Source organism: Panthera leo, chromosome C1, assembly GCF_018350215.1.
Source record: "Panthera leo isolate Ple1 chromosome C1, P.leo_Ple1_pat1.1, whole genome shotgun sequence".
In the NCBI taxonomy this organism is placed as follows: Eukaryota; Metazoa; Chordata; class Mammalia; order Carnivora; family Felidae; genus Panthera; species Panthera leo.
The window spans coordinates 181,842,034-181,865,682 of record NC_056686.1 but is presented as its reverse complement, the minus strand read 5'-3'; the positions used below and the strand labels follow the sequence as shown (position 1 = coordinate 181,865,682).

Sequence of the window (23,649 nt, the reverse complement as noted above, 5' to 3'; positions counted from 1 at the left end):
TTTTTTTAAAGTTTGTTTATTTTTCAGGGAGAGAGTGAGTGGGGGAGGAGCAGAGAGAAAGAGAATTCCAAGCAGGATGTGGTACTTGATGTCACAAACCCTGAGATCATGACCTGACTAGAAATCAAGAGTTGGATGCTTAACCAACTGAGCCAACCAGGTGCCTCAAGGACTCTGAATTTTGTCTTGAACCTGTCTGATTTTTCCAAGTCCCCAAAGTCATTTAGTTATGGAGTGAATTCATTAGATTTATGCTTTTAGAAAGATACATTTGGTAGTCCTATGGGAGTGGATTGGAAACAGTAAAGGTTAGAGGCAGAGAGACTGATTAAAAAGGCCGCAGTGATATCTGGGCAAATGATTCTAAAGATCTGAATTTATATATGGCATCCTTAAAGAATTAGGAAGCTATTCAGGAGGCAGAAGTGGTAGCCCAAAGGGATTGGTTGAATGTGGGGCGAAGAAGAGGGAAGAATTCAAGATAGCTTGATAAGTAGAGTAAAATATACAGTCCTTTAAAAAGATAGAGAAAAGGGGTTCCTGGATGGCTCAGTCAGTGGAGCATCCGAATCTTGGTCTCAGGGTTGTGAGTTCTAGCCGTTGTTGGGTGTGGAGATTACTTAAAAAATAGTCTTAAAAAAAGAGAGAAACAGAGAAAAGAAGTAGAAGATGAAGTTTGGGGTGTATTAGTTCTGTCTTGCTATGTAACAAATTTCCACAAACTTAGCAACTTTAACAAATTTATTATGTCACAGTTTCAGTGGGTCAGGAAGCTGGACATGACTTATTGGATCCTCTGCTTAAGGTCTCACAGGCGACAGTTAAGGTGCTGGCCAAGTTGCATTCTCGCCTGGAAGTTCATCCGTGGGCAGGGAATCTGCTTCTAAGCCCACTCAGGTTGTTGGCAAAATTCATGCCGTATGGTTGTAGGACTGAGGACCCACTTCATTGGTGATGATCGGCTGAAGGCTGCCCCCAGCTCCTTGAGAATCAGTTGCAGTTTCTAGAGGTTGGCCATAGATTCTTGCCACATGGAATCTGCCAACATGACCACCAACTTTGTTAAGCCACCAAAGAGAGTCTCTAGTGTGAGTCAGCTGGCAAGAGGGAATCTTAGAGAACATCATGTCCCAGAAGTGCCATCTCCTCAATTTTGCCACCTTCTACTGGTTAGAAGCAAGTCACAGGTCCCATCCACTCTCAAGGGGAAGAGCTCACGCAAAGGTGTGAACACTGTGTGGCAGGAATCAAGGGTCACCTTAGAGTCTGTCTGCTGCTATGGGGAAAGATGAGTTCAGTTTTGGCATGTTGAGTTTCATGAAACCTCCAAGTAAAGATGTTCAGTGGGATATGTTAGTCTAGAACCAAAAGACAGGTTTGGTGCTGGAGCGATAAATCCACAATCTGCATGTGGAATATAAATGGTAACAGAAATGGTGAAAGTAGAGGGTATTGTCCAGAAAGAGTATATACGTAGGCATCTGAGGAAACGGAAATGAACTAACATACTCTCCTTAAACTTAAGGACCGTCAAGTTGTTCCTTAGCCTTCTCCTTTGCGCAGTGAGACAATGCAAAGAGCCGCTTCTATTTTCTCCATACTCACTCCTTTTTATATTTTTTGTTTGTTCTCCTTCAGATGTTCATTTGTTTCTGTACATTACACTCAAATGAAGGAATTCAAATTAGAGGCAGTACATCAATAAAGGTTCTGATAAATCCTTAGTAAAGCAGAACTACCTTCAGAGTATCTCATCTTCTCTTTTGTTTGCCCCCATTAATATAATTTTAAACTTTTAAATAATATATTGTATCCTAAAGGTTATTTTACGTACCTAAGACAATATTGTAAGAAGCCAAAAATAATTGAAATCTCCCCAACATAATTAAGAGCCTCAGAGCATATCTAATAGTAACTTAAAAGAGTAAGAGGGGAGCATGTAGTTATTGATTCGTTTGACACATTAATGTGGGCATCTGTATTGAAGGGTAATACATAAATAAGGGAAGAATGTCAACCATGTTACCATAAATATATCTGGTTTAGTTCATGAGATTTTGGAGTCAGAATTTACAGGAAAATTATAAATTGTGTAAATTAGGAAATTGCATACATTACTTCTTATAGTGTGTGTGATAGCAAGTGACCAAGGGAGTTGAAAATGAAAGGGTAGTGGAGTAACAGCTAAGGGGTGTGGAATTTCTTACTGAGAAAATAAGGATGTTGTAAAATTGGTTGTGGGGATGGATGCAAAACTCTGAAAACAGCTGTAGTGTTCAGAGATAAAAGTTCTAGTTTAGTAACTTGAATTTTTAATGTATGGTTGTATGGAAGGAAGCAGTTCACACATCAATTAAAAATTAAATTCATGTACCTTTTGATAATAAATATGTTAATTTTTAAAAATATTTATTTTATTTTTGAGAGAGAGAGAGAGAGAGAGAGAGAGAGCGAGCATACAAGCAGGGGCAGAGAGCTCCAACTCACAAACAGTGAGATCATGACCTGAGCCAAAGTTGGATGCTTAACCAACTGAGCCACCCAGATGCCCCTATATGTTAGTTTTTAAAATACAGATAAATTGTGTTATTATCCGTTTGCTTTTCCAGATCCATTTGCTACCCTTCTCTTTCCTGTTTTCTGCCGTAAGAAACTGGCCTCTACCAATAGATCACATAGCCTCTCCTGCCTTCCAGTTGGTTTGTGGCCAATGGGAGGCACAGGCAGGTGATCAGAAGAGGGAGGAAAGAGAGCCTGGTATTGATTTTCCCTGGTAGACCTTGGTTTGAACAACAATTGAGATCTTCTAATTCCTCTACTGAAAGTCAAAGCTGCTGTCAAACCCCTATCCCATGCTGTAACTCACAGCAGATTCTGGAAACATTAGTCCCTCTCTCTGCCCTTTCATGTTCAGAGGTGATAAGGACTTCCCACTGTTGCTACTCCCTGGATGTTTTACCATGTCTTGTTCTTTAAAACTGCCCATACTTCTATAAACAGTCTCTGCATTACCCTCTTTATCACTCTGTTTCTAATTAACCCTTTGTGCCATCATCAGCTTTTTTGCTAGGATCCTAGCCATATTAGGATTGAACCAGAGTATATCTTGTGTCTGGATATACACATATGGAGAAAAATGTTAGCAAACACCAAAAAAAAAAAAAAAAAAAAAAAAAAAAGGATGCAAATGATATTCTATCTTCAGGGTGGTGGTTATTTCTGAGGAAGAAAAGGAAAAAGAAAAGTGGGAAGTAGGGGGTTTTAGCCATATCTAAACTATCTTGGTTCTGAAAATAATATTTAATACACAAAAACTAAAATAAATAAGGCAAAGAGTTCATGCTTGTTTAATCTCAGTCATGGATACCTGGATGTCTATTTTCTGTATTTTGGAAAACTTAAGAAAGGACATAAAATCTACCTTATTATATTATTTAAAAAATTGTTTTAATGTTTATTTTTGAGAGAGAGAGACAGAGAGTGATAAGGGAAGGGGCAGAGAGAGAGAGACTGAGACACAGAGTCTAAAGCAGGCTCCAGGCTCTGAGCTGTCAGCACAGAGCCCAATGCAGGGCTCAAATTCATAGACCCTGAGATCGTGACCTGAGCTGAAGTCGGCTACCCAACCGAATGAGCCATCCAGGTGCCCAGTTTTTTTAATGTTTATTTATTTTTGAGATACAGAGAAAGAGAGAATGAGTGGGGGAGGAGCAGAGAGAGAGGGAGACACACAATCTGAAGCAAGCTTCAGACTCTGAGCTGTCAGCACAGAGCCCAACACGGGGCTCAAACTCACAGACCACGAGATCATGACCTGAGCCAAAGTCGGATGCTTAACCGACTGAGCCTCCCAGGCACCCCGTAAATTTACCTTACTTTAGATTAAACCTATTTGTAAAAGAACCTACTGTATGACATGTGCATATGGATTTGGTGTACATTCACTAAGGAAAGGGAAAACAAAGCCTGAACATTGAAGGTACTAGACTGGTTGAATTGCACACAAGAAATGAGCTTAGGGGCGCCTGGGTGGTGCAGTCGGTTAAGTGTCCGACTTCAGCCAGGTCACGATCTCGCAGTCCGTGAGTTCGAGCCCCGCGTCAGGCTCTGGGCTGATGGCTCGGAGCCTGGAGCCTGTTTCCGATTCTGTGTCTCCCTCTCTCTCTGACCCTCCCCCGTTCATGCTCTGTCTCTCTCTGTCCCAAAAATAAATAAAAAAAAGTTGAAAAAAAAAAATTAAAAAAAAAAAAAAAAAAAAAGAAATGAGCTTAGTCTATGTGCATAAAAACAGGGAGAAGCAAGCTTCTATTGTTCCTAGGAGGTGATGTGCTGACATTACCCATTTTAGAGTTTGCATGGAAATAGTGCCTCAGGGCCATGTAATTTCTTGCAAAATGTATATGCTAATAAACTTGGAGTAGATTTAACTTTGGGGCTACCACCAAGAGAACTCTCTTCTGTTCTGGGGAAGACAAGAGTTCAGGAATGATGGTGTAAACAGAATGGAAGACTGAGGCCAGCTGTGGGCTAGGAATTAGACATGTTTGCATTAAATCCTCACTTCTTGAGGTAGAAACATTTTTGCTAATTATTGTATGGCTCAAATTCTCAAAGTTCCTAGAGAAGTCTGTTACGAAACTGGTAGGCTGACCCAGTAAACCTCCTAGGAATTCTCAATGTCTCTGTAACATACTTGGCACTTTACTATCCTCCCCTGGTTCTTAGCCATGTTGTTTGTGTGGGATGGATCCCACTCACATCTGTAGGGGTAGGCCCTGATTGGTGTGGGTGTAAAACAAAGGAAACAATATATCCCAACTCCTTCCTTTTTCTTTTCTTTCTTTCTCCTTCCTCCCTCTAATCTTCTCTTCCTCCCTCCCTCCCGCCCTCCCTCCTTTCCTTCCTTCCTTCCTTCTGTCCTTCTGTCCTTCCTTTTCTTAAATTTAGTTTGAAAGCCCAACTAATTATAGAGGCACATAGTGCAGTGTGACTCTCAAAAAATACCCTCTGATCAACTGACAAGGTAGATCTTCTGAATTAGACAATATCAGACAAGAACTGTGTTTGGCTGATAGTAATATAAACACAAGGAGTGACTTATGTACCCAAGAGTTTATTCTCTCATGTAAAATAAGTCCAGAGTTTGGCATTTCAGTCTGGTACAGTGACCCTGAAAGTCCCAGGCTTATTCTGTCTTTTTTGCTTCATTATCCTAGTCATGAGTTCTATTTCCAGTGTTAACCTCAAGGTCCAATGTAGCTGCTAACATCCAGCCATCATGTCTATGTTTTGGGCAGAAGGGAGGAAGAAAAGAGGAAGAACAAAAGAGTGCATTTTGCAGTTAAATCAACTTCCTTTAACTGTTCTTCCTAGAAGTTCTGCCTATTACGTCTCTTTGACCAAAATTTAACCTTATAATTGCATCTGGGAGAGAAGTTTGTAAATTTAATGTTTCAGCTGGAAATACAGCTACTTATGATAGACTGATTAATGGCCAGCTTCCTCCTCCAAATCTATGAATGTGTTACCTTACATGGCAAAAGGAACTTTGCTGATATTATCACATTAAGAATCTTGAGGTAGAGATATTATCCTGAATTATCTAGGTGGGTCCAATGTACTAACAAGGGTCCTTAGGGAGGCAAAAGGGTTAAAGGTAGAGTAGAAGAAGGGGATGGTACAATGGAAGGGGAGGTTGCAGTGATGAGCTTTGGAGATAGAAGAAGGCGTCACAAGGCAGGGAATATAGGTGACATCTAGAAGCTGGAAAAGGCAGGGAAGTAGACTCCCGGAGAGTCTCCCCATGGCAAGCCTGATGACACTTGGACTTTTTAGTTCAGTGAAACTGATACCAAGCTTCTGAACTCTAGGACTGCAAGGTAATACATTTGTGATTTACAAGCTGTTAAAATTGTGGTAATTTGTTACAACAGCAGTAGAAAACTAATACAGTGTTCTGTTACCAAGGAAACAGGTTCTAAACGTTTCTTCTGGCAGGAGGTAATAAATATGTGAAGTGTTGTGCAACCCCCAAAACCCATTGCTGCTTTGGTACAGCTCATTAATCAGTCCTGATAAACCCCTTGCAAGTTGAAAATCAGGTTAGGTTGAACATGTGTTTAATAAACCTGACTTACTGAACACCATAGCAACTAGTCCACCTTAAACATGCTCAGAGCACTTGCATTAACCGACAGTTGGGAAAATCATCTAAAAGAAAGCCTATTTGATAGTCAAGTATTGAATACCTCGTGTAATTTATTGAACACAATACCGAAAGTGAAAACCGGAAGGGTTGTATGGGTACAGGTAGCTGTAAGTGTGTTTATTGGTTGTTGCCCCTCGTGATTGTGTGGCTGATGGGGAGCTGTGGTTCGCTGCCCCCGTCTAGCGTCATGAGCAAGTATTGTGCTGCATATCACTGGCCTGGGGAAGAAAGTCAGAATTCAGAATTCAAGGTACAGCTTCCACAGAATGCCTATCACCTTTGCACCATCGTAAAGTTGCAAAAATCACAAGTCAAACCATCATAAACTGGGGGCCATCTGCAATCATAAAAGTATGACGTATCGAAAAAGAGGATGGCCTTACCCAATGCACTTTAATTTGGAACCACGGTTGGCTGAAAAGTCCTCTCACACTTTAATTTCATCAGCTATTTAGCTTGTAAAAGGTTTAGTTGGTTTGTTTTTGGAGTTTTTCTGGTGGTGGTAGTGGGTTGGGGGTGTAATAGCACCTATATTTGCCACAACTTTAGTTAACAAAAGAGAAAAGAATGTATTTGGGACTGGATTTCAAAAAGTGGTGGATTGGAGAGTTCATAATTGTATTAGGGCACCTACCTCTAGAAATCTGATTGTTAGGAATACAATGGTTACAAAAGAGATATTTGGACAATTTTAATGACAGTGTAATTTGCTAACTTTGTTGATACATGCTAAGCATTTTGAAAAATTTCTTCTGTTGAATATCCTCATTGAAGTTGTAATGAACCAGAATTCTTCCCCAAAAGGAGCTTATGAAGGCCACAAGGGTTTTCTGGTTTCCTTTGACAGCTAGGTGGGTGAGACAAATCTTATTACAAACAAACTAAACCAACATAAATGCCTAAATAATCAATCAATCAATCAATAATAATAATAAATAATACCAAATGCTTAAAATAATAAACTACCATTATTATTATAAACAATCACATGATAATTCTCATAGAAAAATAATATTTTCTTTAGATGAGTCAAGGCAAAATGGAACGAAAGCCTTTATTGCAGGGTTTCTTTCGTGATGTTTCAGAATGTTGTTTAAACAAAGTCCCTCTGGCATGGCAACTGTTGCCAGGTAGGGCTTTGCTTCCTAAGGAGTTCAATGAGATGACGCTGTTTTTAATCAGTGCACCACAGGAACCATATGTAAGCTTTAGACTGACTACATAATGCTTGTTCCCACCAGTCAACATCCAGACAAAATAAACAAGAACCAAAATGGCCACTGTACAAATCCTTTGTCTACATACAAGTCTATGGGGAATTCTGGACTTCCAAGTGGAGGGCTGCTGGTGCCACAAGAGTTTCTTAATGGCCCTTGGGTTTGGTTTTATGATCTTCCTCCAATAGTGTAAACTCTTAGCTTATTTTGTTATAAAATAAGCTAAATAAAACTCCAGAAGAGTGGTTTTGTTGGGTGGTAAAATATACGTAACATAAAATTTACTACATAAAGTTTTGTTTTTGTTTTTTTTAGAGAGCATGATCTGGGGAGAGAGGCAGACGGAGAGAGAAATTCTTTTTTTTTAATGTTTATTTTTGAGAAAGAGGGAGGGAGGGAGAGAGAGAGAGAGAGAGAGAGAGAGAACATGAGCAGAGGAGGGGCAGAGAGAGAGATGGAGACACAGAAACCAAAGCAGGCTCCATGCTCTGAGCTGTCAGCACAGAGCCTGACGTGGGGCTCGAACTCAAGAACTTCAAGATCATGACCTGAGCCAGAGTTGGACACCCAACCGACTGAGCCACCCAGGCGCCGGGAGAGAGAAATTCTTAAGCAGACTCCATGCTCAGCGTGGAGCCTAACACGGGGCTTGATCCCATGACCCTGGGATTATGACCTGAGCTGAAATCAAGAGTTGGATGCTCAACCAACTGAGCCACCCAGGTGCCCCACTACATTAACCATTTTTAAGTGTACAGTTTAGTGGCAGTAAGTAATTCACAGTGTTGTACAACCGTCTCTTATCATTCATCTTTAGGACTTTTTCATCTTCCCAAACTGAAATCTGTACCCATTGAACATTTACTCCCTATTCCCCTTCCCCTTGGTTCCTGGAAACCACCATTCTACTTTCTGTTTCTATGAATTTGACTACTCTAGGGACCTCATATAAGGGGAGTCAGACAAGATTTGTCCTTTTGTGTCTGACTTAGCATAATATCTTAAAGATTCACCAATGTTGTAGCATGTGTCAGAATTTTATTCCTTTTAAAGGCCGAATAATATTCCATGGCATGTTTATACCAGATTTTGTTTATTCTTTCATCCAGGGACATTTGAGTTGTTTCAACCTTTTAGCCATTGAGAATAACACTGCTATGAACCTTGGTGTACCAATATGTGTTGGAACAGGAGAGCAGTTTTTAAGTAGGGAAGTGCGTATGATTCACCCAGGACACATTCTGAAAATATATATGACAAGAAACGACTCATGGAGGCTTTGAGTCAACAGGTGTGGAGGTGAGATTCCAAGGCACACATCTGACTACAAATCACTGCTCTGATGTATCCAGAGGCACATAAAAAATATTTTTAATTTTTTAATGTTTATTTATTTTTGAGAGAGAGACACAGAGCACAAGTGGGGGAGGGGCAGAGAGAGAGGGAAACACAGCATCCGAAGCAGGCTCCGGGTTCTGAGCTGTCATCACAGAGCCTGATGTGGGGCTCGAACTCACGAACCGTGAGATCTTGACCTGAGTCGAAGTCAGACGCTTAACTGACTGAGCCACCCAGGCACCCCAAAAAATGTTTTTAAAAAACATCGATGGAACACTTTCCAGAAACAGTCCAGCCTAGGAAATTATTTCTAAGAATTTTGTGAAATGAAACCAGAGCATCATCATTATTTCATCATTCATTCATAGTCTAGAATAGTTGTGATGAAGGAGCACCTGGGTATCTCAGTTGGTTGAGCATCCAACTCTTGATTTCGGCTTAGGTTATGATCTCATAGTTGTGAGATCAAGCTCTGCTTCAGGCTCCGCTGGACATGAAGGCTGCTTAAGATTCTCTCTCTCCCTCTCCCTCTCCCCCTCCCCTGCTTGTACTCTTTTTCTCTCTCTCTAAAAAAAAAATAGCTGTGATGTTGAACATTATTATTTGAGGTAATATCATGATAGAAACTTCAAAACTGACAATGAATACCCCACTGGATAAACCAAGTTGGTGGTCATCGGTCAGTGGATCTACAGTATTGTCCCAAAGAGAGAAGCTTTGGTTCTAGAAGTGGTACTGGTAAATTTTTTTAAAAACTTTTTATTGAAGTGTAGTATAAACATAAAATATTTACCCTTATGTAGATGTAAATTTTCACAAACTGATCCACTTGTGTAAAGAGCACCTAGACTGAGAAAGAGAATATCACCCTCTCAAGAATCCCCCCTCATGGTTCTCTTCCAGTTATAATCCCCACCTTCACCCCCACACCAAGGTAACTACTATTGTGACTTCTAAATGGCAGTGATTAGCTTTCCTGCTTTGTGCTTATATAAATTGAATCATACAATGTATGACTCTTTGTATGTCTTCTTTCACTCAACATTACACTTGTGAGATTCACCCATACTGTTGGTTAGTTGTAATTTGTTCATTCCCATTACTTTATATAGCATTCCATGTGAGTGCTATTTGGTTTTGTTGTTGTTTTCATGTAGGCATATACTTGAAGTGTATAAAAACAATGTATTGTGGCAATTAAATTTGTAGGAAAAACCTCTAAAAATATACAATGACTGTATTCTAACTCTGTGTCCACCATGATGCAAACATTTGATCTATAATTTGAGACTCTAAAGGATTTAAAAATTTGTTAAATGTTTATTTATTTTTGAGACAGAGCATGAGTGGGGGAGGGGTAGAGAGAGAGAGGGAAATACAGAATCCGAAGCAGGCTCCAGGCTCTGAGCTGTCAGCACAGAGCCTGACACGGGGCTTGAACTCATGAGCTGTGAGATCATGACCTGAGCCAAAGTCAGACACCCAATCAACTGAGCCACCCAGGTGCCCCAAGTCTCTAAAGGATTTTATCCACCAGAAAGGAGACCACCTGAGCTGATGACCTTATGGTTCTGGTGTCAGATTCACTTCTTGAAGTTAATAAAAGGAAGTCTGGAAATATAACTCAGTGTCCTGTGAATTTGGCATGAATTACAGGTGAACTCCAGGTGAATTGATAAAATTGAAGTTCTTGAACCTTCAAAACTGAGTTGTAAACTCTCAATGAATCTAGGTCTGAAATTACCTGATAGAAATTGATTGGAGCTCTATTGATCTGAACTTTATTGATCTGAATTGTAGAAACTGTCTACTTTAAATGTACTTCTGTACCTAAATCTATCATTTTGTAAAGTGTAAATATCCTGGAAAAGAATGCCAAACAGGAACCCAGCAGAAAACATGCTATGCTGGAAAGTTGTACAGAATGTCAAGAAAAGTCTACTCACAGAAACTTGGGCAGAGTTAAGATAACCAACAAGGAATGTTGAGGCACTCTGGGACCAGAAACAGTGGGGAAACTGTTACTATCCATAGCCACAAAGGAGTAAGGGAAGGCAATAAGGTCCTAGAGTCCAGTGAGGGCTGGAGTAGTAGAAGCCGGGCTGTCTGACAGGGTGGGTGCTGGAAATACATCACCATCTCAAGGAGGGAGTTGGGAAGAAAACACAGTCCAGCCCCTCTCTTTTATACCCTCTAGTCTCTTCCATTGCGAGGGAGCAAGGGAGCCTATGATGCAGTCCATATGGGTCAGTCTCCCAGGACACAAAGCAGGGCAGAGAAGGGAGAGACGTGGGTCTCCGGAGGAGGTAGCTTGGCCTACAGAGAAAACCAGTGTGAAAGTGTAAGTTGTATGTAGTATAACATTGGCCCTAGGACATGGGCGAGAATAACACTTAAAAGGGCATCATAATTAAACTTTTTGTATATTTTATATTATTTTTCTAGGGCCTCACCCTTGCCTTTAATTTCACAATGTATTTTCTAGGCTGCTGTTTCATTTTCTGTCTTCTTAGATTAACTTCATCACCTGTTACTTCTGTGTGACCTTGAACTAAATCATGACATAAATGCTTTGGCACAAGTTTCAATAATGATACAACTTCCAGAAAATATGTCTTTTCTTTGGCCAAAGCTATAGTTTTCTCCCAAGACAGAATCATGTTTAGGCTGGAATTCTGAGCCAAGTAAGAATTCTGGGTTTATTTGACATATTTGTTCACCAACAAGGAACAAATGACAGCTATGGTATACATTTTGGATTTTTAAAGCTTTGATGGTATTTCTTAATTATATAACCAAAATGTTATCCTCTTGGGGGATCTCTTTCCACATCTTCAAGTTTATTTTGGCTTCTCCTAAATTGTGATAGCCAAATTGTGATAGTCATTCAAAGAGCAACTTGGGGCTCTTCATATGTGAATATTATTGAAAGTCCTGTAAGAGATGGTAGTATTAAGAAAGATGCTATAGGGGTGCCAGGCTGGCTCATTCATTTGGGCGCCTGACTCTTGATTTCAGCTCGGGTCAGATCATGGGATCAGCCCTGGTCAGACTCTGCGCTGGACATGGTGCCTGCTTAAGATTCTTTTTCTCTCTCCCTCTGCCCCTCTCCCCTCCTTGCACGTGCGTGCATGCGCTCTCTATCAGATGAAGAGAAAATACTTTAAAGAAAGATCTATAAAGAGGAAAACAATAAGACAGTAAGAAACTAATAAGGAAGTCAAAGAAATGCACAAGTGATCTGAGGTAGTGGGTGATGTGAGTCTTAAGGAAATAAAACTTTAAAAAGTAACTTAAAAGCTACCTTATCTTAACGAAAGGGACAATACACCATGGTGGAAAAACACTGGATGAGGAGTGAGAGGCCTCGTGCTAGTCCTGGCAAGTGACTTAGCCTTTCGGTGCTTCAATTTCCCACCTATTAAGTTGAGATAACAATGGAATTAATTTCTTAAATGAGATATTATATATTGAAGTTGTTTGAGACGTTAAATATTCTTTGTTAATGGTGCAGTTGCAATATTTTAGAATTGTCCCCTGATTTAGTTTCCCTTATTGATAAACCCGACTTTTTTGCTTCTATCCTGGCCTCATTAAGGCTTAGCAATGAGGCTGGGTTTGGGAAATAGCACATGGTGTGAAGACGTTGGACAGCAGAAGGGCTCATTTTTAGCCAAAGGAAGTTCCAAGTGGACAGGAAAATAAAGTAAAAGAAGGACATCTCTTCCAGTTCTGGTAGGTCATGGGAGAAGAAGGTAGACAGGGATAGGAGAGGCCCATCGTGTGGCAGATGTGCGTCTCATAACATATGCCCTCTCCAGGCTTTGGCCTGGATATATTAGAGCAGGGACACTTGCTTCAATTTGTTTTATTTATTTATTTATTTATTTATTTATTTATTTATTTATATTGCGGTAAAGCATACATAACATAAAATTTACCATCTTAACCATTTTTCATGTATAGTTTTGTGCTATTAAATACGTTCACATTGTTGTGTGACCATCACCACAACTCTTTCATCCTGTAAGACTGAAACTCTATACCCATTAAACAGTAACTTCCCATTCTCCTTTCCATGCGGTCTTTTTGTCTTCATGATTTTGACTGCCCTAAGTACCTCGTATAAATGGAATCATACAGTCACAAAACTATATCTTTATACATGTGTGCCCCCAAAATAAATTAGTAATTCTTTAAAAAAATTTTTTTAATGTTTTATTTTATTTTTGAGATACAGAGACAGAGCACGAGAAGGGGAGGGGCAGAGAGAGAGAGACAGAATCTGAAGCAGGCTTAGAGTTGTCAGCACAGAGCCTGACATGGGGCTTAAACCTACAAACTGTGAGATCATGACCTGAGCTGAAGTGGGTCGCTTAACTGACTGAGCTACCCAGGTGCCCCAATAATGATTTTAAATGTATTGGCCTCTTAAATTATATAGAAAACAAGATCTGGAGTTACAAACCAAAGTTATAGTAATACTAACATTTACATTAATGATATTTTCTTTAAATGCATTAATCTTTTAAATCATGGGGAAAACAAAAAGTGCAGTAACAAATCATTGTTACAATAATACTAGCTTTCATAATTACCTGTGTATTTTTCTTTATTGAGATCTTTATTTCTCCATATGACTTCAAGTTATATGTCCAGTATCCTTTCATTTCACCTTGTAGGACTCCTTTGAGCTTTTCTTGCAGGGCAGGTCTAGTGGTCATGGACTCCCTCAATTTTTGTTTATCTGGGAATGTCTTAATTTTTCCCTCACTCTTGAAGGACAGTTTTGTCAGATATGGGATTCTTGGTTGAATTTTTGTTTTCTTTTAGCACTTTGAACATATCAGCCCACTGTCTACTGGCCTCTAAAATCTCTGATGAGAAATTGAAATCTGCTGATAATCTTAGATTAATGTGAGGATCCCTTGTATGTGATGATTTGCTTCTCTTCTGATGCTTTCAAGATTGTCTTTGTCTTTTGATACTTTGATTATAATGGGTCTCTTTCAGTTGATCTTGCTTGGAGTTTGTTGAGCTTCTTGGATGTTTATATTCGTGTGTTTCATCAAATTTCGGAATTTTTCAGCCATTATTTCCTCAGACATTCTTTCTGTCCCTTCTCTCTCTTCCCCTTCTAGGACTCCCATGGTGCATATTTTGGTCTGCTTGGGGGTGTCCTAGTAGCTGCTTAGGCACTGTTAACAGTTTTAAGTCTTTTTTGTTTTCTGTTCCCCAGACTCAATAATTTCCCTTGTCTTTCCTAATAATGTGGTAACTGTAAACCAGATTCTCCCACTTCCCCAAGGTTTGATGTTTTTTGTTATTTTTCTTTTTAAGTTGTGCTCTATATCTGGACCAAGGACGAGCCTGAGTTGTAAACTTAACGCCTCCTCAGGTGACCCTTTCCCTGGGAATGTATGGTCAGTTTCAAATTTTTCATGTATATACAGTAACTTTTGAAAGTCTTAATCTTTAATGTCTGGCTCTCAGAAGGGTAAAAAGTGAAAAACTAAAGGGGGAGAAAGGGTACCATCTCTTTAAATCCCTTAGAAATCCCTTCAGCCAGAGGGGGAGGGTTTAGTATCAAGGGGGTTAGGTGCGACAAGAATGGTTACCTGCTTTTTTTGTCTTTACCTCTGTGATCAGAAGCAGCAATCAGTGATCAGAGCACAGATCCCAGATATTTGGAGGACAGGGTCCTTTTTGCCCACCCTGGCTCCCAAAAGCTGTGTGCAAGTTGCTCAAGGACCATGTACAGAGCTGCCTGCCATGTGGCTGAGGATGGGGGATGGGTAGCTGCTACTGTAATAAGAACTGAAATTGACCCAAATTAACCACAGTTTACCATACAAGTATTCCCCTGACGTTGCAAGCCTGCAACAGACCCCAGAGTTCTAAAATAGTTACCTCAGACAGATTCTGAGAGTGCAATTATTGTCTAAGTGGAAACAGATTCCTAGTGCTTCCTACTCCACTATCTTCCCAGAATCTTCTTCAATTCATATTTAGGGTTTAGTGAGGAGCTTGCCTCACAGGCTGCCCTGGCACCAACTAAAGGGCAATTGCATCAATCTAGAAATGACCCACTTTGGTTGTGCTCACATTTCATTGGATAGAACTAGTCACATGGCCACATAACCATAGAGCATCCTGGGAAAAATAGAGAAGCACAAAGTGATTGGTAAAAACCAATATATTTGTCTTCTGTTCATCAATTATCCAGTTGTCCCACTTTCACCTGTGACAGACAGTGAACTAAATCCCCCAGTGAATCATGTCTTTGTAAATCCCTTTACTTGAATGTGGGTGAGGTCTGTGACTTGTTTCTAAGCAATAAAATATGGCAAAAGTGATAAAACATTAGTCTCTTGATTAAGTTATGTTATATAAGACTCTGTCTTAGAAGACTGGAAAGATAGATTCTCCTACTGGCTTTGAAGAAACAAGATGCCATTAGTTCTAGAGCCATAAGATGGTGAATTCTGCCAACACATTGATGGAGTGGGTTTTTTTCCTAGTCAAGCATTTAGATGTGAATACAGTTGGCAGACGTTTTGATTGCAGCCTTAGGAGACCCTAAGCAGAGGTCCCCATTGAGCTCTGCCCACATTTTCCACCCACAGAAACTATGAAATAATGTGTTGTGTGTTAAGCCACTGAATTTGTGGTAATTGGTTATGCAACAATAGAAAACTAATATATTCCTGTATTTAAAAAACACTCATTTTCTCTCTAAAGAAAACAATACAGTCATTTTTTTTTCTGGTTCTAAATTCAAGATCTTTGATGTATAGTCCTCTCTATCAAGTCCAGATGTGGTGCTTTACGGTGTAGTAACAACTTATGATGTAACAGGACAAGATATCTGCCTCCTATGAAGTCCAAAATATAATGATGGACACCCATAATAGATACCACATTCAGAAAAGAAAATAATGGAAGATATGCAACAGACTTGTCCAGAGTAACTCTGAAATCCTATGGGTAGGTATTGTTATATATCCCTGGCCTGGCAGTTTGCTAAGTTTCATGATTAAATTCTGGTTTTGCCTTTGGAGAGGACCTCCCTTGTCCATTGTTTCTCTCCACCCTCATCCTTTTCCCTTCCACCTCTGTGAGGTTCTTCCTTCCCCATTATCTTGCCTGGCCACATATGAAATGAGAAACATTATGTGAGATCTCCTTGGGGAGAGTATACAACATTCAAAGTCTGCTCCTTGCACATGGAAAATTATAAGTCTTGGACTGACAATTTTTTGTCTGGGCTCGTGGTTTCTTTGGTAATATAATTTTCTCTAAAATAAACTGATTTGTGATTTTTCTTTTTTGCATCCAATCAGTAGTATGTTCCAGTAACTGCACTCAAAGTGTTTTTTGAAACATAAGTTTTAAACCTCTCTCAACTACATGGTAACCTTGAAGCTATCTGACCATACCCTCAAATTTGATCTTTTCACTGGCTGAGTTTTACTGAGCTTTTGCCTCACAGGCTGCCCTGGCACCAACTAAAGGGCAATTGCCTTTAGTTGCCCAATTGCCTCTCAAATTTAGTTGCCCAATTGCCTCTCAAAGTCTTTATAAATCCCATTTTTACTGCTTGGGATCTAAAGTAGTCAGCCTTCCTACCTTTGCAAAGACCCAAATATCTAGGCTCCGTGTATTCTCTTTCATTTATTTTTGAAAACTGGTGACTTATTAAATAAAAAACGTTGAAAAAAAAAAAAACAAAAAACAAAAAACAGGGGCGCCTGGGTGGCGCAGTCGGTTAAGCGTCCGACTTCAGCCAGGTCACTATCTCGCGGTCCGTGAGTTCGAGCCCCGCGTCAGGCTCTGGGCTGATGGCTCGGAGCCTGGAGCCTGTTTCCGATTCTGTGTCTCCCTCTCTCTCTGCCCCTCCCCAGTTCATGCTCTGTCTCTCTCTGTCCCAAAAATAAATAAAAAACGTTGAAAAAAAAAAAAACAACGAAAACTGGTGACTTATTTCCTAAATCATCTACTTATTGTGATACTTTGCCATGTGCTACCAATAGCTTCTTTTTTTATATTGTGGTATACTTGACGTACAATATCATATCAGTTTCGTGTGTATAATAAAGTGATTCAGTATTTGTATACATTGTGAAATGATCATCACAATGTCTAGTGACTATCTGTCACCATACGAAGTTAATACGGTATTGTTGACTATATTCTCCATGCTGTTCATTACATGCCTGTGTCTTATTTGTTTTATAACTGGAAGTGTGTACTTGATTTCCTTCACCCATTTTGCTCACCCACCAACTCTCTCCCTTCTAAGGCAATCACCAATCTATTCTCTGTTTTATAAGTCTGGGTTTTGTTTGTTTGTTTTGGTTTGGTTTTTAGATTCCACATATAAGTGAAATCATGTGATATTTGTCTTTGTTAGACTTTTTTCATTTAGCATAATGTCCTCAAAGTCCATCCATGCTGTCATAAATGGCAAGATTTTGTTCCTTTTTATGGCTAAGTAGTATTCCATTGTGTGTATGCACAGCTTTTTTATTCATTCATCCATTGATGGACACTTAGATTGCTTCCATTTCTCAGTCATTATAAATAATGTTGCAATTAACATAGGGGTACACATTTCTATTTGAATTAGGGTTCTCATTTCTATCTTTGCATAGATACCCAGAAGTGGAATTGCTGGATCATATGATCTATTTTTGTTTTTTTGAGGAATCTTCATACTGTTTTCCATCATGGTGGAACAATTTACATTCCCACCAACAATGCTTGAAGGTTCCCTTTTCTCCACAACTCTCCAATAGTTATTTCTTTTTTGTAATAGTCATTCTGACAGGCATGAGGTGATATCTCGTTGCAGTTTTGATTTGCATTTTTCCAATAATTAGCGATGCTGAACATATTTTCATGTGTGTATTTATCATCAGCATGCCTTCTTTGGAAAAATGTCTATTCAGGTCTTCTACCTATCTTTTAATCAGATTTGTTTGCCTGTTTGTTTTGTTATTGAGTGGGATGAGTTCTTCATGTATTTTGGGTATTAACCCCTATTGGATATATGATTTACAAATCTCTTCTCCCATTCACTACCAACCAATGGTTTCCATCACTGACTAGTTGTTTCTTCTAATCAATTTACTTAGAGCTGTGGACTCAGTGGCACAAGATAAATTTTAGTTATTATAGCAACATTTTATTGTTTTTCCACTGCATATCATTATAACCATATTTCTAGCTTCTAATATTAGTTTCCTTGTTGCTTGCTATTGAACTCCTAAGTAAATGACACATATTTTAGGTTTTAATTATAGCAATACCCTACTTCAAAATACCAGTTTCTGTTGTAGTCAGGATCATTAATGCTGGCTCATGTAACAAATAACCCCATATCTAATTATCATAGGACTTTATTTCTTGCTCACATCACAGTCTCATATCAGTTAGTCAGCTTTCCTCCAAGTGATGGTTCAGGGATCCAGTCTCCTCCTATCTTGGGATGACACCATTGCAATATATAGCCTCTGTGGTCTCAGTAAAGGTGAAGAGAATGAGAGAAGTCACATTAGATTCTTAATCTCGAGGTAGAAGTGACACCCATCATTACTCCTTAAATATTTGCCAGAAATGATCACATGGCTATCCTAAGTACAAAGGAGAATGGAAAATGTAGAGGAACATATGGATATTGTAAACACTCACTTTCTGCTGTATCTTATTTGACCTCTCATTCCCTATCCTATTAGAATATAAGCTTCACAAAGGCAGTGATTTTTGTCTCTGCCCCTCACTTTTACATCCTCAACACTTAGAAGAGTACCTGGCTCACAGTAAGTGGTTATTAAATATTTACATAAGGAATATATGAATGGGAGAATCCTGAGCTTTTCACCACTGATAATGGGTGAGAAATTGGAAGAAAATGAGAAAAGATTCCAAGCAACCAAAATAGATGCCACAAAATGTAGGCACTAAAGCTCAAGTACATTATTCACTGACCCTCCTCCTTTCCACAAGCCATTCTAGACAAAGTTCTAATGAGAATATATATCTAGAGTATAGATTCCATGCAAGACATAAGCAGGAACTTAAGAATGAGATGTGATTATCAAAAAAAGAAAAGGTGATAGGAAAAATATGGGGTTCCAAGAAGAAGGTTACTTTTTAAGTACAACAACAACAAGAAAACTATAATGGTCTAAGGTCATTTGGTGTAGAGGCCAAAAACCTGTTATATACCTACATAGTACCTAACGACATCACTGAATTACAGCACAGTAAATAAATCATAGCCACTATGAAAATAATGAGGCAGGTTTGGTAAACTTTCTTTAAAAATACAGAAAAGTTGGAATACATTTAAGTTCCATTTTGGCATTCACATGAGTACCCTTATCTCAGACCCCAAATGCCCTAATTGTAATTCACCACTTATTCCCTTCTAATGGTTGATAGATAAAATACAACAGGAATGGACGTCTCAAAACATTATTGTATTTAGTCATTTCTGTGGAAGCTCCCACCCCATGAATGCTATACTGATTAGGCCACGTTTAGAGTATCTGTTTCAATAGGGGAGAGGTCCATGTTTTTTGGAGTCTGAAGATAATACAGCTCAGAACCTTCTTTAAGAATACACACACATACACACACACAAAAAGAATACACAGTTTAGATATTTTTTTAAATATTTATTTGGAATTAAAAATCACAACAGATTACAAATTAAAATAAATTCACAAGTATCAGACATCAACAAATATAAACAAATACAATTATTAAAAAAATTAATTGCCTAATATACTTTTACAATACTTTCCCCTACATTTTGGCTGTCTACTGTTTTCTTCTTCATGTAAAAATGATTCTGTCACATTTTGTTCTATAGCATTAATAGCTATTTCAGTCTTTCCGTTAGCGTAGTTGATTGAAATTTCTTTTTATTATTGATACTTTAGAAGAGTTTCTTTCCAGTCTACAGTTCATTATTGGAAAAGTTATATACATTTTTAAGATTATCGTCAAATATGGAAAAATCTCTACCAAACTTCTTTCCCATATATTAAGGTGTGGGGGGATTTTCCACATTCCAGTTCTGGGTCCATGTATTCCAAATATTGTCGACCCCGTTACCTGTATACTTACATGCTGGATCCTGAAGGACATATTCATTTGCTGATAAGGTGTCTGGCCCTCCACCTTTGTGTCATAATAACCTGTGGTCAGATAACTGTAGGCCTTTGAGCTGCTGGAATAGATGTCACTGTTACTACAGGCTGTGATGCCCATGAACTACATACATTTATTCCACTTACAAAATCAATTTCCCCTTAGCCAGGTCCCCAAATGTCCACGACCACCATAATGCTTCCAGACTGAAGGGAAGTTATGACAGAATGGAAGTTAGATGAAAGGATACAGCAGGCTCTTGAGATTAAAATATTTTACTGTTTAAACCTTTACAGAAATGTAAGACCATGGGAACATATTGCTAGGATTCCGCCTGTGGTGTTAGAAGGGGCTTGATGCTTAAGTTTCTTGGAATCTGCCTTTGGGTTCAGCTTTGGACACTACACTTCAGAGGCAGTGTTCACAAACTTGAGCACATTCATAGAAAGGAGGTAACCTAGGATGATGAAGAGTCAGGACACTCATATAATAACCAGTTAGAGTCCATGCAAAGATCTTGGGAGACACAATTCAAGTAGTGTACAAGTCTGTCCTCAGTTCTTGGAGTCCTGTGAGGTAAAAGAAGTATTATGACTCAATATTAGGAATCACTTTTTAGGGTTAGGCCAGTTTCAACATACAATTGATCAGCTTGTGAAATACGAGTTTTCTTTATAGGAATGGTTTAAGGAGAGGGTTTAAGGAGAGGCTACATGAGAACCTGTCACGGATTCTGTGAAGGGGAGACTCATATTAGGTAGTGGCGGTGATAGGGGATGGGGGGGGGGGTTTCAGTATGAAATAACCTAACCCTTACACACTTTTACAAGTCTGAGATTCTAGGATGACTTTGCTATTAATTTTATTTGACACCTTAGCCTCAGGTTTAATGCTTGATAAATGGAAAATTTTAAAGATTAGATGGAGCTACTTTTAAGGTAAGAGGAAAAAAAATTTTTTCTTTAAACCTAAGGGCAGCAATAGAGATTCATTTTAGTGTTATTTATTTTTGTGCTTTTTTAATTTAAGGCAAGATTCTAACATGGTTAATCAATACAGGAGGTTAAAGGTTGGAGGTATGGAGTTGCTGGGACTAAAGCAAGTTGTAGAAACAGAACATCATGTGGGATCTCTACGGATCCTGATTCTTCTAGTAGGAACAAAAAGAGGCTTTTTTTTTTTTTTTTCTTGCCATGTGCTGGGAGGGGGGTTCCTCAATTCTGTGGAATAGCCTAGCAATGGACAGATGTCTGGGAATAATGAGTCAGGACTTTTCTATGACAGGTAACAGAACACAATTGAAACTGGTCTAAGGAAATAAAGAGGAAGGGGATTTATTGGCTTCAGGGGTAGCGTTCATTCAGACATATTTGCCTCCTAAGGCTCAAAAGGCATTATCCTCTCTCAGCATTCCTTCCCTTGAAGTTGGCTTCCTTCACCTGCATTAGTGGTACCTGTTATCACTGCCTTATTAGTTATCCTCGTTTAAAAGGCTTCTTGTTCTGAACTGATTCAGCGAAAGCCCCAGATGGAGTTCTCCGACCAAGATATCCATCTCAGAACCAATCTCTGTGGTCTGGACTATGATGACTGGCAGTTCTGGGGAGTGAGGATGGGAGGTGTAACCATCCAGAACCATTAAGACTCCTGGGCAAGAGGGAGGGGTAGTTCCCAAAGCGGGTAAAAAATTTTTTTCTTTTAACAGAGAAGGGTGGGGAAGATGGATAATACTGAGAGCACACACTCAAAAATTCCAAAATAATGGATATCCATTATTTAGGGGAGGGGACAATGTTTGGGGACTTCCTCTATAGGGCTATAGTTGTTAAACTGTAAAATCAAGTAAATTTTTCCCACATATGGATAGATATCATGCATAGGGGGCAAGATCCTTACATTTTGGCGTTTTTACTCTTTCCTCCAAGTGGGACTGAGAGTCAATGAAGATGCTACAGAAGAAGTAAATGGAAAGCTGAAGCTATTAATGCAGTAATTTTTTAATTTAGTGCCCTCTTTAGGCAAAGTACCCCGAAGCACTTTCAATAATCCATTTTTATTATGACCACACCCCGTGTAGGTGACATGAGTATTACCGTCTTGCCCTTGCAGTTGGGGAAACCGAGGCATGACACTCCTCCATTCAGCTTTTCGGTGGGATTTGGGCAGAGACCTGCTTGCATGACCTCAGAGGGTCTCCTTCCTCCACGGCGCCTCTCAGAACTCTCGTGTCCTTCGGCGTGGCAGGAGAGAAGCTCCGGATCCTCCGCAGCCTCGGGATTCGTCTTCCGCCCGGCTGTACCCGCCCCACTCTCCCGCACCTTCCTCAGGAGGTCCAGCTGGCCAAGGTCTGGCTGTCCCTCCCGTCCTTCCCCCTGCCCCCCGACTCCCTTTCCCCGGTCCCCGACGTGCAGGAAGCCCCCAGCCAAGCGCCCCGCAGGAAGGTGCGGGCAGATGCTGCCCAGGCGTCTAACGGGAGGGGCGCCGGCGCCGCCGGAGGTGAGCGGGCCGGCCCTGCGCTCTCCAAGGGCCGGGGCGCAGGGGTTGGTTGGGGCGGGCGCCCGGGCTAGCCCGGCAGGAGGAAGGTGGCGGCGGGAGGGAGGCCGGGCCAGGCGGCGGGTAGCGGCGAGAGGGGAGATCCAGGCGGGCCGGCGCACTGCTCGCGGGCGACGCCAGGAGAGCGAGCGCCGGGGAGCCGGACGCTGCGGAGCCGCTCGGGCACGCGCCGCGCCCCGCCGGGGTCGCCGAACTCGGCCGGAAACCTCCTCGCGGCGCCCGGACCCCCGGCGCCCTCTCGAGCGCGGGCGGGAGACATGGCTTCGCGCGTCCCCGCCGCCGCGGGTGCTGACTCGACACAATCGGCGGGTCGCGCGGGGGGCGCGGCGTAACCCGGGGGTGGGCGGCGGCGCGGAGCCGCCAGAGGAGCTCCGAGTGTCGCTGGGAGCGAAGGAAGATGCCAGCACAAAGGCGAGCGGAGACCCAGCCCGCTGCGGAGGGCGGCGGGAAGAGTCGCTGAGGGGCGCACCGGACGCGCTCTGCTCTTGCGCCGCGTCTCTCCCGTCGCCGCCTCGGGTCGCGGAGTCGGGGACGGCAGCGCAGGGTCCCTGGGCCCCTTGGCAGCGGCCGCCGCAGTGGGGAGCTGCATGCGACGCGCGGCGGCGCCCCCGGCCGCCTGCTTTCCCCGCGGCGCGCACGGACCGGCCGGAGGGCGCCGGGGCCGCCGGTCTGGTCGACTGCGGGGGCGCCCTCCCGCCCCGCGGCCCCGTTCCCACCCGCAGCCCTCGGCGGCGCCGAGCCCCAGGTGAGTGTGCGGCCGGCGCCGGGCTCTGGCGCCGCAGGTACCGGCTAGCGGGAGGTGCCTTTGTTTTCCTCCCTCGCGCTCCGGCGCGGTCATTCATTTGACATTTTGGCTTCCGCTACCTTGAAATGCGGGCGAGAGACACCGGGACGTGTTTTCTGCTTTGGTTATCCGAGGGAGCTGAGACTTTCGGGTCCGTTTGGGCATCATTTGAGGGAGAGGGGGCTTCATTTCTTTTCGGTTAGGAATGTTTTGTGAACATCCTCTGCTGGAGCTTGGGGCCTGGAGAAAACTGGGGCTGCAGATTTAGACGTAGTCGTTTCCGAGGACGTGCAACTGCAGAGGTCTGGCTCTTCCATGCCTGTCTTTTCCTCCCTTTGCAGTGCTCAAGTGTTTTTCCTTTATGATTACCAACTTTAGGAACATCTTTA

The 23,649-nt window shown here is 41.2% G+C and overlaps 1 protein-coding gene and 1 long non-coding RNA gene across 2 annotated transcripts in view; one reads left to right on the top strand and one right to left on the bottom strand.

Annotated features, from left to right (window-relative positions):
* Positions 1-15,898, top strand: part of LOC122226428 — a 34,911-nt gene extending 19,013 nt beyond the window's left edge. The window contains exon 4 of the long non-coding RNA XR_006205625.1: positions 15,546-15,898. This is a non-coding gene — a long non-coding RNA (uncharacterized LOC122226428). The remainder of the gene's footprint in view (positions 1-15,545) is intronic.
* A 4,284-nt stretch (positions 15,899-20,182) lies between these two features.
* LOC122226056 (translation initiation factor IF-2-like) lies at positions 20,183-23,318 on the bottom strand. Its single transcript, XM_042948691.1, has 2 exons — positions 22,017-23,318; positions 20,183-20,492 (listed from the first exon to the last, which is right to left on the bottom strand). The coding sequence occupies exons 1-2, from the start codon at positions 23,316-23,318 to the stop codon at positions 20,478-20,480; spliced, it is 1,317 nt and encodes a 438-aa protein (XP_042804625.1). The 3' UTR covers positions 20,183-20,477.
* Between the last annotated feature and the right edge of the window lie 331 nt (positions 23,319-23,649).